This window comes from Mobula hypostoma, chromosome 28 (genome assembly GCF_963921235.1).
Source record: "Mobula hypostoma chromosome 28, sMobHyp1.1, whole genome shotgun sequence".
NCBI lineage: Eukaryota > Metazoa > Chordata > Chondrichthyes > Myliobatiformes > Myliobatidae > Mobula > Mobula hypostoma.
In genome coordinates, this window is record NC_086124.1 from 35,407,878 (window position 1) to 35,425,977 (window position 18,100).

Here is an 18,100-nt window from a genome sequence, read left to right on the forward strand (position 1 = left end):
TGTTAGGTTCCTCACTGACAGGTTCAGAAACAGTTCAACCATCAGGATCCTGAACCAGCATGGATAACTTCACTCACCTCAATACAAAAGGGATTATTTACTTATTTAGTGATGTGGAACAGTGTAAACCCTTTCAGCCCCTCGAGCCACGCGGACCCAGCACTCCCCCCACCCCCACAAACCCAGCTAACCCTAATCTCATCACGGGACAATTTATAACGACTAATTAACGTACCCAGTACGGCTTTGAACTGTGGAGGGAAACCAGAGCACCTGGAATTCACTCAAGCATTCTGTAGGGAGGATGTCAGGGACTCCTCACAGAGGATGATGGGATCGAAGTCCAAACTCCTGGTTGTCATATCATCATGCAAACTGCTGCGTTGCTGTGGTTACGTGCTCTCTAGACTCACTTTACAACTCATCTTCGCAGTGTTATTTTTATTTCCACCATTTGTCTTATTTTGCACGATAGTTGTTTATCAGTCTTTGTTTATGTCCAGTTTTTCATAAATTCTGTTGTATTCTTTTCCTGCAAATGCCTGCAAGAAAATGAATCTCAGGCCTTGAAAGACCAAGATGGAGTGAATGTGGAAAGGATGATTCCTTTTGAGAGTGAGTCTAAGACCAGAGGGCACAGCCGCAGAAGAGAGGGGTGTCCGTTTAGAAATGAGATAAGGAGGAATTTCTTTAGCCAGAGTCTCATGAATCTGTGGAATTCATTGCTGGCTGTATCTTCTCGTTTTATGGTATATGGTAACATAAACATCCTTTGAAAATAAATTTAGATTGAACTTTGAACAAGAGTTGTTTAATTCTTCAGTTAGTGGGGACCTCTGTCAGTTCCTGCGGGGTGCTGCTAATTTACTAAAGATGTTACCTGATGAGGCGCAAAACCCAATGCATGTACGGGCAGAAAATCATAAACATTAAAAGGCCTACAGATGCAACAGACACAAAATGCTACAGGAACTCAGCAGGTCAGGCAGCATCTATGGAAATAGTGGACGTTTCTGGCCGAGACACTTCTTCAGGACTGAAAAGGAAGGGAAAGACGCCAGAATAAAAAGGTGGAGGAGGAGCAGAATATATTTATTCGTTCCATAATTTATGGGGTGTCCAGGGAGCAGTATTATCGCTGGTGAAATCGCTCTCCTCCTCCGAATGGCGGGCGATCCGGACCAGCATGCACAGCGCGATAGAATCCGGTCCGGTCTGTCCGGTGAGGAGAGAACGCGCATGCTCAGCGGTCTGCGGCCTGTGACAGAGGCGGCGGCTCCTGAGACTCGGTGAGTGGAAGTAGGAGGAGGAGGAGGAGGAGGAGGAGGAAGAAGGGGAGGGGAGGGAGGAGGGAAGGGAAAGGAAAGGGAGGGAAAGGAAAAGAAAAGAAAAGAAAGGGAGGGGGAGGGAGGTAAGAATAGGTTGAGGGAAGGGGATGAGGAGGAGGAGGGAGTGGGAGAGGGGAAGGGGTAGAGGGGAGGGAGGGAGGGGAGAGGGAAGGGGAGGAGGGGGTACAGGGAGGGGCAGGTGGGAGATGGGGGAGGCTGATGGAGGAGAGGAAGGAGATGTCGGGGGAGAGACAGGAGGGGTGAGAGGAGGAAGCAGGGTCGGATTTAAGAACACTGGCGAGTCATTAAACAAGTTGTTTTGTGGCAGCAGTTCAGTGTCAAACATAGGAAATAGTATAAATGACATATATTAATAAAAACAATTCAAAAGACAGCAACATTATTGAGGTAGTGTTCATGGGTTCAATGTCCATTCAGAAATCTGATGGCGGGGGTAGAAGCTGTTCCTGAATCATTGAGTGTGTGTTTTCACGCTCCTGTGCCTCATTCCTGATGGTCACAGTGAGAGGAGGGCCTGTCCTGTCCTGACGAAGGGTCTCGGCCTGAAACGTCGACTGCGCCTCTTCCTATAGATGCTGCCTGGCCTGCTGCGTTCACCAGCAACTTTGATGTGTGTTGCTTGAATTTCCAGCATCTGCAGAATTCCTGTTGTTTCCTGTCCTGTCCTGTCCTGAGTGAAGGGAGCAGGGTCCTCAGTGACAGATGCTGCCTTCCTGAGGCATCACCCTTTGCAGATGCCCCGGGTGTTGGGGAAGTGAGTGCTCATAATGGAGCTGGCTCCATGGTACCTCTGTAGAAATTTGCTAGACTTTGCTCCTCAAACTCCTCATGAAATACAGCCGCTGTTGTTGTGCATGGATGTGTTGACCCAGGATAGATCTTCAGAGACGTTGACCCTGGGGAATCACCCTTTCCATTACCGACCCACTGATAGGGGTTGGTGTGTGTTCCCTCGACTTCCCTTCCTGAAGTCCACAATCAATTCCTTGGCCTTACTGACTCTGACAGCGAGGTTATTGATGCGACACCACTCCACCAGCTGATCTATGTCACTCCCGTATGCCTCCTCGTCAACATCTGAGATGGTGTCATTGGCGGATATGTAGATGGTGTTTGAGCTGTGTCTAACCACACAGTCGTGTGTGTGGGGAGGGTAGAGCAGTGGGCTGAGGGTGTGCCATTGAGGTGCGCCAGTGTCGATGGTCAGCGAGGAGGAGATCTTATTTCCAATCCGTAACTGACTGTGGTCTCCCAGTGAGGACATCAAGATCCAGCTGTAGAGGGAGGTACAGAGGCCCAGGTTTGGGAGGAGGTTGGTGAGAACTGAGGGTATGATTGTGTTGAATGCTGAGCTGTAACCAATGTTTATTGCAGCCAGATGTAGGTATTACTATTGCCCAGGTGGAGTGCAGAGCCGAGGAGGAGAGGAGGGCAGGAGGGTGAGCGAGCGAGGACCATGTGCATACTGATCCTTCCTCCTCACCCCGCAGAGGCTGATGGATGGCGAGGAGGTGCAGGAACGCCCGGAGCCCGGTCCACAGACCCGCCAGTGGGTGCCAAAGGGAGCAGGAGGCACCCGTTCGCCAGCGGGGGGAGAGGGAGGAGCAGGGGGCCGCAGTGGCCCCCGTCGGCGCTGCCGGCCCGACCAGCGCGGTTTCATCTGCTCTGACTGCGGCAAGACCTTCGAGCACTCATGCCACTTTGAGCGCCACCTGCGGGTGCACACGGGCGAGCGGCCCTTCAAGTGCCCCACCTGCGACAAGGACTTCAACCACAAGTCAAACCTGGTGCGCCACGAGCGCACGCACACCGGCGAGCGGCCCTTCCGCTGCCAGACATGCGGAAAGGAGTTCAGCCAGCCCTCCAATCTGGTCAAACACCAGCTCACCCACACCGGCGAGAAGCCCTTCGGCTGCCAGACCTGCGGACGCGCCTTCAGCAGGCTTTCCAACCTCGCCACCCACCAGCGCACCCACACCGGAGAGCGGCCCTTCCGCTGCCCCGTCTGTGCCAAGGATTTCAGCCAGTCCTCCATCCTGCGGCGTCACCAGCGCATCCATACCCGTGACAAGCCCTTCCACTGCCCGCTGTTTGCCGGCGGCCGGGCGGGGCGCGGGGCCCTGACGCTCAGAGGGTCTGAGGGCGACAGGTAAGCAGGGAGGGAGCGATCATGGAGCAGAGAGCATGGGTAATCAGGAGGAGAGGGAGGGGCAGAGAGAAAACCCAACACCCGGGGACAGAGAGGGAGTAACGGCTGATTTATACTTGTGTGTCAAGCTTGCGCCGTAGCCTACGCAAGTGGGCAACGCTGTTGTGAGCATTTATCCTTGTGCGTTGGTGTATCTGCGTCGCTCTGCAATTCCCGCATGTCACGCATGTGCCCACACACCTGCCCGTGCAAGGCTTCATTGTCATGGTGGTCTTTCTCGGGATAAACAAGATTAAAGCGAGCGTCTTTTTTCGTAAAAGCGATATCTGTCCTCCATAATTTCGGAGGTCTGTAAAGCTTTATGGGAAGCACTGCAGCCAGAGTTCCTTCCCTGCCCTTCAATCGCCCAGTGGGAAGCTATTGCAGCGTAGGAGGAAATGCGATGCTACCAAGCGGACCCATCACAGTTGTTGTGGTCTGCGTTGCCGTGACGTGTAGTTACATTTTGGGAGAGGTGCACGTCAGGCTACGGCGTAGGTATCCGCATAGGCTCTGCGTAGGGTTCAGGGCTACGCCATACCTACGGCGTCGATCTGACGCACAAGTATAAATCGGCCTTTAGATGCTCCTACATCGACAGAGGGAGAGAGAAAGACCCTGATACGCAGAGAGAGAGAGAGAGAGACCCCGATACCCAGAGAGAGCAAGAGACCCCGCTACCCAGCGAGAGAGACACCCCGATACCCAGAGAGAAAGAGAGACCCTGATACCCAGAGAGAGAGAGAGACCCCGATATCCAGAGAGAGAGACACCCAGATACCCAGAGAGAAAGAGAGACCCCAATACCCAGAGAGACAGACCCCGATACCCAGAGAGAGAGAGAGACCCCGATACCCAGAGAGAGAGACCCCGATACCCAGAGAGAGAGACCCCGATACCCAGAGAGAGACCCCGATACCCAGAGAGAGAGACACCCTGATACCCAGAGAGAGAGAGACCCCGATACCCAGAAAGACCCTGATACCCAGAGAGAGAGACCCCGATACCCAGAAAGAGACCCTGATACCCAGAGAGAGAGACACCCCGATACCCAGAGAGAGAGAGCTCGATACCCAGAGAGAGAGACCCCGATACCCAGAGAGAGAGACCCCGATACCCAGAGAGAGAGACCCCAATACCCAGAGAGAGAGAGACCCCGATACCCAGAGAGAGAGACCCTGATACCCAGAGAGAGAGACACCCTGATACCCAGAGAAAGAGAGACCCCGATACCCAGAAAAAGAGACACCCTGATACCCAGAGAAAGAGAGACCCCGATACCCAGAGAGAGAGACCCCGATACCCAGAGAGAGAGAGAGACCCCGATACCCAGAGAGAGAGACCCCGATACCCAGAGAGAGAGAGACCCCGATACCCAGAGAGAGAGAGACCCCGATACCCAGAGAGAGAGACCCCGATACCCAGAGAGAGACACCCTGATACCCAGAGAAAGAGAGACCCCGATACCCAGAAAGAGACCCTGATACCCAGAGAGAGAGACACCTCGATACCCAGAGAGAGAGACCCCGATACCCAGAGAGAGAGACCCCGATACCCAGAGAGAGAGAGAGACCCCGATACCCAGAGAGAGAGACCCCGATACCCAGAGAGAGAGAGACCCCGATACCCAGAGAGAGAGTCACCCCGATACCCAGAGAGAGAGAGAGAGACCCCGATACCCAGAGAGAAGGAGACCCCGATACCCAGAGAGAGACCCTGATACCCAGAGAGAGAGACACCTCGATACCCAGAGAGAGAGACCCCGATACCCAGAGAGAGAGACCCCGATACCCAGAGAGAGAGAGAGACCCCGATACCCAGAGAGAGAGACCCCGATACCCAGAGAGAGAGAGACCCCGATACCCAGAGAGAGAGAGACCCCGATACCCAGAGAGAGAGTCACCCCGATACCCAGAGAGAGAGAGAGAGACCCCGATACCCAGAGAGAAGGAGACCCCGATACCCAGAGAGAGAGAGACCCTGATACCCAGAGAAAGAGAGAGACCCCGATACCCAGAGAGAGAGACTCCGATACCCAGAGAGAGAGACCCCAATACCCAGAGAGAGAGAGACACCCCGATACCCAGACAGAGAGACCCCAATACCCAGAGAGAGAGAGAGAGAGAGACACCCCGATACCCAGAGAGCTAGAGACCCCGATACCCAGAGAGAGAGAGACCCCGATACCCAGAGAGAGAGACCCCGATACCCAGAGAGAGAGAGAGACCCCAATACCCAGAGAGAGAGACACCCCGATACCCAGAGACAGAGAGAGAAACCTGGATACCCAGAGAGAGACACCCCGATACCCAGAGACAGAGAGACCCCAAAACATAGAGACAGAGAGAGACACCCCGATAACCAGAGACAGAGAGAGAAACCCGGATACCCAGAGAGAGACACCCCGATACCCAGAGAGAGAGACCCCGATGCCCAGAGAGAGAGACCCCGATGCCCAGAGAGCTAGAGACCCCGATACCCAGAGAGAGAGAGACCCCGATACCCAGAGAGAGAGAGAGAGACCCCGATACCCAGAGAGAGAGAGAGACCCCGGTACCCAGACAGAGAGAGAGACCCCGGTACCCAGAGAGAGAGAGAGAGACCCCGGTACCCAGAGAGAGAGAGAGAGACCCCTGTACCCAGAGAGAGAGAAAGAGACCCCGATACCCAGAGAGAGAGAGAGACGCTGATACCTAGAGAGAGAGAGACATCCCGATACTCAGAGAGAGACATCCCGATACTCAGAGAGAGACACCCCGATACCCAGAGAGAGAGACACCCCAATACCCAGAGAGAGAGAGACAGAGACCCTGATACCCAGAGAGAGAGAGACCCCGATATCCAGAGAGAGAGAGACCCCGATACCCAGAGAGAGAGACCCCAATACCCAGAGAGAGAGAGAGACCCCAATACCCAGAGAGAGAGACACCCCGATACCCAGAGACAGAGAGAGAAACCTGGATACCCAGAGAGAGACACCCCGATACCCAGAGACAGAGAGACCCCAAAACATAGAGACAGAGAGAGACACCCCGATAACCAGAGACAGAGAGAGAAACCCGGATACCCAGAGAGAGACACCCCGATACCCAGAGAGAGAGACCCCGATGCCCAGAGAGAGAGACCCCGATGCCCAGAGAGCTAGAGACCCCGATACCCAGAGAGAGAGAGACCCCGATACCCAGAGAGAGAGAGAGAGACCCCGATACCCAGACAGAGAGAGAGACCCCGGTACCCAGACAGAGAGAGAGACCCCGGTACCCAGAGAGAGAGAGAGAGACCCCGGTACCCAGAGAGAGAGAGAGAGACCCCTGTACCCAGAGAGAGAGAAAGAGACCCCGATACCCAGAGAGAGAGAGAGACGCTGATACCTAGAGAGAGAGAGACATCCCGATACTCAGAGAGAGACATCCCGATACTCAGAGAGAGACACCCCGATACCCAGAGAGAGAGACACCCCAATACCCAGAGAGAGAGAGACAGAGACCCTGATACCCAGAGAGAGAGAGACCCCGATATCCAGAGAGAGAGAGACCCCGATACCCAGAGAGAGAGACCCCAATACCCAGAGAGAGAGAGACACCCCGATACCCAGACAGAGAGAGAGACCCCAATACCCAGAGAGAGAGAGATAGAGACCCCGATACCCAGAGAGGGAGAGAGAGACCCCGATACCCAGAGAGAGAGAGACCCCAATACTCAGACAGAGAGAGACACCCCGATACCCAGACAGAGAGAGAGACCCCGGTACCCAGAGGGATAGAGAGACCCCGATACCCAGAGAGAGAGAGAGACCCCAATACCCAGAGAGAGAGAGACCGATAGCCAGAGAGAGACTCCGATACCCGGAGAAAGAGAGAGACCCCGTTACCCAGAGAGAGAGAGAGAGACAGACACCCCGATACCCAGAGAGAGAGACACCCCGATACCCAGAGAGAGAGAGACCCCGATACCTAGAGAGAGAGACACCCCGATACTCAGAGAGAGACACCCTGATACCCAGAGAGAGAGACACCCCAATACCCAGAGAGAGAGAGACCCCGATACCCAGAGAGAGAGAGAGAGAGACACCCCGATACCTAGAGAGAGAGAGACCCCGATACCTAGAGACAGAGAGAGAGAGAGACCCTGATACCTAGGAGAGAGAGACCCCGATACCTAGAGAGAGAGAGACACCCCGATACCCAGAGAGAGAGACACCCCAATACCCAGAGAGAGAGAGACCCCGATAATCAGAGAGAGAGAGACAGAGACCCTGATACCCAGAGAGAGAGAGAGAAACCTGGATACCCAGAGAGAGACACCCCGATACCCAGAGACAGAGAGACCCCAAAACATAGAGACAGAGAGAGACACCCCGATAACCAGAGACAGAGAGAGAAACCCGGATACCCAGAGAGAGACACCCCGATACCCAGAGAGAGAGACCCCGATGCCCAGAGAGAGAGACCCCGATACCCAGAGGGAGAGACCCCGATGCCCAGAGAGAGAGACACCCCGATACCCAGAGAGAGAGACCCCGATGCCCAGAGAGAGAGAGAGACCCCGATACCCAGAGAGAGAGACCCCGATACCCAGAGGGAGAGACCCCGATACCCAGATACCAGAGAGAGACATGCTGATACTCAGAGAGAGAGAGAGAGACCCTGATACCCAGAGAGAGAGAGAGACCCCGAAACATAGAGACAGAGAGAGACACCCCGATAACCAGAGACAGAGAGAGAAACCCGGATACCCAGAGAGAGACATCCCGATACCCAGAGAGAGAGACCCCGATGCCCAGAGAGAGAGAGACCCCGATGCCCAGAGAGAGAGAGAGACACCCCGATACCCAGAGAGAGAGAGAGACCCCGATACCCAGAGAGAGAGAGAGAGAGACAGACAGACCCCGATACCCAGAGAGAGACTGTGAGGCGCCCAGATACCAGAGAGGGAGGGAAGCAGATACCGAGACATAGGGAGAAAGGAGGAGAGAGTGTGAGCTGTTGAGGGAAGGGAAGGAGATGGGATGGTGGGTGGGAAGTTGAACATTTGACCCTCCCCTTCATCCCTCCCGCAGTGTTGCAGATGAGCAGCTGATCTCGCCAGACGAGGACCTGGACCCTGTGCAGTGCCAGGAACCTGAGCCCTCAGATTCTGAGGAGCCAGAGCCAGCCGAGCTCTTTATCTGCTCCGACTGTGGTAAAAGCTTCAAGACCATGGCCCTCCTCGAGCAGCACCAGATCGAGCACTTGGGCGAGGCGCCGGTGCCCAGCGCTGACCGCTAGCATCGGGACCAACCCCCCCAGTGGTGAACTCAGACTCCCTCGCCATCAAGCAGCGGAGAGCTCAACACACTCCCCCACAAGCACCCCCCATGCCCCCCGCACCTCGGGCAATCACCACGCCTCATCTCACCGGTCTGGGATCGAGGAGTCGATGAGTTCTTGGTAGTTGGAGATGTGCTGAAGTACTCAGATCGGTGGCAGGAAAGTGCCCCACTGCCCTAACATACATTCTCCCTTGCTCCCTCTCGTCGAGGGGAAAAGATCTCACTCGTGGAAGTGGAGCGAGGTCTGGACACCCTCCGCAGAGCAAGTATCCAGCCGTCCCATGGAGTGCGGTTACCGTTTTTAACACAGCAAGTGAGTGGCAGTGTGGCAAGCTAATTGCCTTCGTGTAAGAAGGAGTAAGTTAGAAGTCTCTGTTACTTTTTTTCGTTCCAGTAACTTCTTTGTTTATGTAGCCGTTAATGTAAAATAAACCTGGTCAGTTTACACTTGGACTCGTCCTGGTGGAGAATCTCAGTGTGACTCACTCCCCTGACCACACTCCATCAGTATGGGGGAGTGTGTGTCTGCAGTTTAAAACTCCATTCCCTCAGTTTATGCATCTCCCCAGACAGTGTGACTCTCCCTCAGTACTGGGCAAAGTGAGTCCACGTTTGACACATCATTCCCCGAGTTTATACATCTCCTCTGACAGCGTGTCAGTCCCTCTGTCCCGGTAAGTATGTGTCTGCAGTTTAACACTCTATTCCCTGAGTACGTCCATCTCCCCAGACAGTGTGGCACTCCCTCTCTCCCGGTCAGTGTGTGTCTGCAGTTTAACACTCCATTCGCCGAGTAGAAACATCTCCCCAGACAGTGTGACTCTCCCTCAGTATTGGGGAGTGTTGTCTGCGGTTTAACACTCCATTCCCCGAGTATATACATTTCCCAGATAGTGTGGCACTCCCTCAGTACTGGGGACATTGTGTCCAGGTTTGATACTTCTTTCCCCAAGTTTATACATCTCCTCTGACAGCGTGTCAGTCCCTCTGTCCTGGTGAGTATGTGTCTGCAGTTTAACACTCCATTCCCTGAATATACCAATGTCCCCAGACAGTGTGACACTCCCTCAGTATTGGGGAATATCTGCGGTTTAACACTGCATTCCCTGAGTTTTTCATCTTCCTAGATAGTGTGGCACTCCCTCATTTCCGGTGAGTGTGTGTCTGCTGTTTAACAATTCGTTCACCATGTTTATGCATCCTCCCAGACACTGGGACACTCACGTTGTCCCGGGGAGTGTGTGTCTATGGTTTAACACTTCATTCCCTGAGTATATACGTTTCCCAGACAGTGTGACACTCCCTCAGTACCAGGGAGTTTGGGTCCAAGTTTGAGATTTCATTTCCCGAGTATATACATTTCCCAGACTGTGTGACTCTCCCTCAGTACCGGGGAGTGTGTGGCTGCAGTTTAACAATCCATTCCCCAACTTTTTAATCTCCCCAGGTAATGTAGCACTCCTTCAATACTGGGAGTTTGTGACCAGGTTTAACTCTTCATTCCCCGAGAATATACAACTCCCTAGACAGTGTGACTCTCCCTCAGTACTGGGACGTGTGTGTCTGTATTTTAACACACCATTCCCCGCATACATACAGCACACCAGACAGAAACTCCCTCTGTCCCGGGGAGTGTATGTCTGCAGTTTAGCACTCCATTCCCTGAGTACGTCCATCTCCCCAGACAGTGTGGCACTCCCTCTGTCCCGGTCAGTGTGTGTCTGCAGTTTAACACTCCATTCCCCGAGTAGAAACATCTCCCCAGACAGTGTGACTCTCCCTCAGTATTGGGGAGTGTGTGTCTGCGGTTTAACACTCCATTCCCTGAGTATATACATTTCCCAGATAGATTTTTATCTCCCCAGATAGTGTGACACTCCCTCTGTGCTGGGGAGTGTGTGGCCAGGTTTAACACTGCGATCCCATAGTTTGTATAACTCCCCAGACAGTGTGAAAGTTCCTTTGTGCAGGGGAGTGTGTGTCAGTGGTTTAACACATCCTTCCCCGAGTATATACATTTCCCAGACTGTGTGACACTCCCTCAGTACCGGGGAGTGTGTGGCTGCAGTTAAACAATCCGTTCCCTGAGTTTTTCATATCCCCAGATAGTGCGAAACTACCTGAATACAGGGGAGTGTGTGTCTGCGTTTTAACAATCCATTCCCCAAGTGTACCATCTCCCCAGATAGTGTGGCACTCCCTCAGTACTGACGAATGTGTGGCAGTGGTTTAACACACCACTCCCCGAGTATATACTGCTCCCCAGATAGAAACTCCCTCTGACCCGAGGAGTGTTTGCAGTTTAACACTCCATTCCTCGAGTAGAAACATCTCCCCAGACAGTGTGACACTCCCTCAGTATTGGGGAGTGTTGTCTGCAGTTTAACACTCCATTCGCTGAGTATATACATTTCCCAGGTAGTGTGACACTTCCTCAGTACTGGGCAAAGTGAGTCCACGTTTGACACATCATTCCCCGAGTTTGTACATCTTCCCTGACAACGTCCTCCTCTGTCCTGGGGAGTATGTTTCTTTGGTTTAACACTCCAATCCCCAAGCTTATACAACTCCCCAGACAGTGTGACACTCCTTCAGTATTGGGGAGAGTTGTCTGTGGTTTAACACTCCATTCGCTGAGTATATGCATTTCCCAGATAGTGTGGCACTCCCTCAGTACCAGGGACATTGGGTCCAGGTTTCACACTTCTTTCCCCAAGTTTATACATCTCCTCTGACAGCGTGTCAGTCCCTCTGTCCCGGTGAGTATGTGTCTGCAGTTTAACACTCCATTCCCTGAATATACCAATGTCCCCAGACAGTGTGACACTCCCTCAGTATTGGGGAGTATCTGCGGTTTAACACTTGAATTCCCAAATTTATACATCTCCCCAGACAGTGTGACACTCCCTCAGTACCAGTGAGTGTGCGTCTGTATTTTAACAATCCATACCCGGAATTTATGCATCTCCCCAGACAGTGTGACACTCCTCTGTCCCGGGAGTATGTGTCTGAGGTTTAACACTCCGTTCCCTGAGTATATGCATTTCCCAGACTGTGTGACACTCCCTCAGTACCGGGGAGAGTGTGTCCAGGTTTAACAATCCTTTCCCCAAGTTTTTCAACTCCCCAGATTGTGTGGCACTCCCTCAGTACCAGGGAGTTTGAGTCCAAGTTTAACACTCCGTTCCCCGAGTATATACATCTCCCAGTCTGTGTGATACTCCCTCAATACTGGGAGTTTGTGTCCAGGTTTGACACTTCATTCCCCGAGAATATACAACTCCCCAGACAGTGTGACTCTCCCTCAGTACTGGGGCGTGTGTGTCTGTATTTTAACACACCATTCCCCGAGCACATACAGCACACCAGACAGAAACTCCCTCTGTCCCGGTCAGTGTGTGTCTGCAGTTTAACACTCCATTTCCCGAGTAGAAACATCTCCCCAGACAGTGTGACTCTCCCTCAGTACCGGGGAGTGTTGTCTGCGGTTTAACACTCCATTGGCTGAGTATATACATTTCCCAGACAGTGTGGCACTCCCTCAGTACCGGGGAGGGTGTGTATGCGGTTTAACAATCCAATCCCTGAGTATATCCATCTGCACAGATGGTCTGACACTCCCTCAGTGCAGGGAAGTGTGTGTCAGTGATTTAACACACCATTCCCCAAGTATATGCAGCACCCCAACAGAAACTCCCTCTGTGCCGTTGAGTGTGTGTCTGCAGTTTAAAACTCCATTCCCTGAGTAGATATATCTCCCCAGACAGTGTGCAGTCCCTGAGAACCAGGGAGAGTGAGTCCAGGTTTGACACTTCATTCCCCGAGTTTATACATCTCCCCAGACACTGTGACATTCACTCTGTCCCGGGGAGTGTGTGTCTACGGTTTACCACTCTGTTATCGGAGTATATACATCTCCCCAGACAGTGTGACACTCCCTCTGTCTCAGGGAGTATGTATCTATGGTTTAACACTCCATTCTCCTGGTTTATAGAACTCCGCAGACCGTGTGAAACTCCCTTTGTGCAGGGGGGTGTGTTTCTGTGGTTTAACACACCATTCCCCGAGTGTATACATTTCCCAGATTGTGTGACACTCCCTCAGTACCAGTGAGTGTGTGTCTGTGGTTTATCAGTCCGTTCCCCGACTATATACATCTCACAGACAGTGTGACACTCCCTCTGTCCTTGGGAGTATGTGTCTACGCATTTACACTCCTTTCCCCGAGTATATACATTTGCCCAGACAGTGTGAAAGTCCTTGAGTACTGGGGAGTGTGTGTCTGCGATTTAACAATCCATTCCCCAAGTGTACCATCTTCCTAGGTAGTGTGTCACTCCCTCCGTACTGGGGAGTGTGCACCTGCAGTTTAACACTCCATTCTCCGAGTATATACAGCTCCTCAAACTCCCTCAGTACCCGGGAGTGTATGGCTGCAGTTTAACAACCCATTCCCTGAGTTTTTCAACTCCCCGGATAGTGGAGCACTCCCTCAATACTGGGGAGTGTGTGTCCAGATTTGACACTTCATTCCCCGAGCATATACAACTCCCCAAACAATGTGATACTCCCTCTGTCCCGGGGAGTGTGTGTCTGCGGTTTAAAAATCTGTTCCCTGTGTTTATGCATCTCCCTGATAGTGTGACACCCCCTCTGTCCCAGGGATTATGTGTCTATGGTTTAACAATCCATTTCCTGAGTACATACATCTTCCCAGACAGTGTAAAACTCCCTCTGTGCAAGGGAGTGTGTGTAAGTGGTTTAACACACCATTCCCCGAGTATATACATTTCCCAGACTGTGTGACACTCCCTCAGTACTGGGGAGCGTGTGTCCAGGTTTAACACTCCAATCCCCAAGTTTATACAACTCCCCAGACAGTATGACACTCCCTCTGTACCAGTGAGTGTGCGTCTGTGGTTTAACAATCAGTTCCCCGATTTATGCATCTTGCATCTCCCCAGACAGTGTGACACTCTCTCAGTATAGGGGAGTGTTGTCTGCGCTTTAACACTCCATTTGCTGACTATATACAGTTCCCAGATAGTGTGGCACTCCGTCAGTACCAGGGAGAGTGTGTCTGCGGTTTAACACTCCATTCCCCACGTTTTTTTTTCTTCCCAGATAGTGTGACACTCACTCTGTCCCAGGAAGTGTCTGTCTATGGTTTAACACTCCGTTCCCTGAGTTTATGCATCTCCCCAGACAGTGTGACACTCCCTCAGTATTGGGGAGTGTGCGTCTGCAGTTTAACAATCCGTTCCCTGAGTTTATGCATCTCCCCAGACGCTGTGAAACACCCTCAGTTCCAGGTGTGTGTATCCATGTTTAACACTCCAATCCCCAAGTTTATACAACTCCCCAGACGCTGTGAAACACCCTCAGTTCCAGGTGTGTGTATCCATGTTTAACACTCCAATCCCCAAGTTTATACAACTCCCCAGACAGTATGACACTCCCTCTGTACCGGTGAGTGTGCGTCAGTGGTTTAACACACCATTCCCCGAGTACATACATTTCCCAGACAGTGTGACACTCCCTCAGTACTGGGGAGCGTGTGGCTGCAGTTTAACAATCCATTCCCTGAGTTTTTCATCTCCCCAGACAGTGTGACTCTCCCTCAGTACCGGGGAGAGTTGTCTGCGGTTTAACACTCCATTGGCTGAGTATATACATTTCCCAGGTAGTGTGACACTCCCTCAGTACCGGAGAGTGTGTGTCCAGGTTTAACACTCTGTTCCCCGAGTATATACATCTCCCCAGACAGTATGACACTCCCTCTGTACCGGGGAGTGTGTGGCTGCAGTTAATCAATCCGTTCCCGGAGTTTTTCATATCCCCAGATAGTGCGAAACTACCTGAATACAGGGGAGTGTGTGTCTGCGTTTTAACAATCCATTCCCCAAGTGTATCATCTCCCCAGATAGTGTGGCACTCCTCAGTACTGACGAATGTGTGGCAGTGGTTTAACACACCATTCCCCGAGTATATACTGCTCCCCAGATAGAAACTCCCTCTGACCCGAGGAGTGTTTGCAGTTTAACACTCCATTCCTCGAGTAGAAACATCTCCCCAGACAGTGTGACACTCCCTCAGTATTGGGGAGTGTGCGTCTGCGGTTTAACACTCCATTTCCCAAGTATATACATTTCCCAGACAGCTTTTCATCTCTCTAGATGGTGTGGTACTCCCTCTGTCCTGGGGAGTGTGTGTCCAGGTTTAACACTCCAATCCCCAAGTTTATACAACTCCCCAGACAGTATGACACTCCCTCTGTACCGGTGAGTGTGCGTCTGTGGTTTAACAATCAGTTCCCCGATTTATGCATCTTGCATCTCCCCAGACAGTGTGACACTCTCTCAGTATAGGGGAGTGTTGTCTGCGCTTTCACACTCCATTTGCTGACTATATACAGTTCCCAGATAGTTTGGCACTCCGTCAGTACCAGGGAGAGTGTGTCTGCGGTTTAACACTCCATTCCCCGCGTTTTTTTTTCTTCCCAGATAGTGTGACACTCACTCTGTCCCAGGAAGTGTCTGTCTATGGTTTAACACTCTGTTCCCCGAGTTTATGCATCTCCCCAGACAGTGTGACACTCCCTCAGTTCCAGGTGTGTGTGTCCATGTTTAACACTCCAATCCCCAAGTTTATACAACTCCCCAGACAGTATGACACTCCCTCTGTACCGGTGAGTGTGCGTCAGTGGTTTAACACACCATTCCCCGAGTACATACATTTCCCAGACAGTGTGACACTCCCTCAGTACCGGAGAGTGTGTGGCTGCAGTTTAACAATCCGTTCCCTGAGTTTTTCATCTCCCCAGACAGTGTGACACTCCCTCAGTATTGGAGAGTGTGTGAATGTGGTTTAACACTCCATTCCCCGAGTACATACATTTCCCAGACAGTGTGACACTCCCTCAGTACTGGGAAGTGTGTGAATGTGGTTTAACACACCATTCCCCGAGTACATACATTTCCCAGACAGTGTGACACTCCCTCAGTACTGGGAAGTGTGTGAATGTGGTTTAACACACCATTCCCCGAGTACATACATTTCCCAGACGGTATGAGACTCCCCCAGTACCGGAGAGTGTGTGTCTGTGGTTGAATGCTCCATTTCATGAATATATACATCTCCACAGACATTGTGAAACACCATCTGTGCAAGGGAGTGTGCACAGTCACATTTCCCAGACAGTGTGACACTCCCTCAGTACCGGAGAGTGTGTGGCTGCAGTTTAACAATCCATTCCCTGAGTTTTTCATCTTCCCAGATCGTGTGACACTCCCACTGTCCCGGGGAGTGTGTGTCTGCGGTTTAACACTCCGTTCGCTGAGTATATACATCTCCACAGACAGTGTGACACTTCCTCCGTATTGGGGAGTGTGTGAATGTGGTTTAACACTCCATTTCCCGAGTATATACAGCTCCCCAGACAGTGTTAAATTTCCCCAGTACCGGGTATTGTGTGTCTACGTTTTAACAATCCAGTCCTCAAGTTTTTCATCTTCCCAGATAGTGTGGCACTCCCTCTGTTCCGGGGAGTGTGTGTCTATGGTTTAACACTCCATTTGCTGAGTAGATACATCTCCCCAGACAGTGTGACACTCCCTCAGTACCGGGCAGTATGTCCAGGTTTAACACTCCAATCCCCAAGTTTATACAACTCCCTCAGTTCCAGGGAGTGTGTGTCTACGGTTTAACACTCCATTCCCTGAGTAGAAACATCTCCCCAGACTGTGTGACACTCCCTCAGAACCGGGGAGTATGTGTCTACGGTTTAACGATCCATTCCCTGAGTATATACATCTCCCCAGACAGTGTGAGACACCCTCTGCGGGGTGTGTGTGTCTGCGGTTCAAAACTGCATTCATTGAGTATACCTGTATATACATCTGACCAGACAGTGTGGCACTCCCTCAGTACTGGGGAGTGTGTGTCCGCGGTTTAACACTCCATTCCCCTGGTATATATGATTTCCCAGACAGTGCGGCATATCACAATAATAGCCAAGCACAATCTGTCTAAACTTTACACACACAAGCAATTGTACTTTCATGTCTTTATTGAACTCATTATTTCATCTTTCATAGAGCAGGCTGGAACAAGTGTGTAAACCCTTCTATTTAATCACTGGTAAAATCTCCTTTAGCTGTAATAACCTCCACCAAACGTTTGCTGTAGCTACCAATCAGACTTGCACAAAGGCAAGGGTGAATTTTAGACATTTTCTCCATACCAAACTGTTTCAGTCCATAAGTATTTCTGGGATTCCTTCCTCTACAGGCCCTGCCACAGCATCTCAATTGGATTGGAAGACACAAATTTTCTTTGTAAAACATTCTGTTGATTTACTTTTGTCTTTTGGGTCATTGTCTTGTTGCATCATCTAGCTTCTATTGAGCCCTATTGGTGATAGACTGCTACCCTGACATTCTCCTGTAAAATGTCTTGATACAATTTTGAATTCATTGTTCATTGCAGCTGTCCAGACCCTGAGGCAGCAAAGCCCCAAACCATGATGCTCCTTCCACCAGTTGGGATGAGGTTTTAGTGTTGGTGTGCAGTGCCCTTTCTCCTCCAAATCTTGTGGTGTGCATTTCTGCCAAAAAGGTCAACTTTTGTCTCATTTGACCACAGAACATTGTCCCAGAAGCATTATGGAACATCCAGGTGGTCTTTTGCAAACTTGAGATGTGCAGCAATGTATTTTTTTTTGGAGAGCAGTGGTTTTCTCTGTGGTGTTCTTCCATGAACACCATTCTTGTTTGTCTAATGAACAGAGACCTTTTCAAGTTCTAGAGATTCTGCAGGTCTTGGAGCCTTCTGCCAAAGAAACTTCATAAAGTTCACCAACATGGTGCCATTCCTTTCCATTTTACTCATTTGGTGTTCCAACAATTCACTGCTATTCTCTTCATGCAGAGCGAACCTTCAGTGGATAACCACCACTGTCCAAAGCATGTTGATGACATGCCATTCTCTGCCAGCCCAGCCTCAACATCCTCCAGTGTCAGCCTTCATTTGCGGGCACTTTTATTGCATATTTTCTTTCCTCACTATGCAAAAATGGCCCTGAGTAGTATCATGAATGATATGGAAATGCCCGCCAGATCCCTTGTGAAGATTCTGTTTCTAAATAGTCTGGGGTCTTCAAAGGTTGAAACATCTTTCTTTACTTCATATATTCACTGCTGACTATATTTTTGGAGGAGAAAATTCAGAAAAAAAGTCCTTCAATCATGCACT

The 18,100-nt window shown here is 51.2% G+C and overlaps 1 protein-coding gene across 1 annotated transcript in view; it reads left to right on the forward strand.

The window, feature by feature from the left end:
• The first annotated feature begins 1,244 nt into the window (after window positions 1-1,244).
• LOC134338989 (zinc finger protein 70-like) overlaps window positions 1,245-18,100 on the forward strand; it is a 31,288-nt gene continuing 14,432 nt past the window's right edge. The window contains exons 1-3 of the mRNA XM_063035211.1: window positions 1,245-1,289; window positions 2,724-3,498; window positions 8,597-8,799. Coding sequence (XP_062891281.1) covers window positions 2,846-3,498; window positions 8,597-8,799 — 856 coding nt within the window. The 5' untranslated portion in view covers window positions 1,245-1,289; window positions 2,724-2,845. The remainder of the gene's footprint in view (window positions 1,290-2,723; window positions 3,499-8,596; window positions 8,800-18,100) is intronic.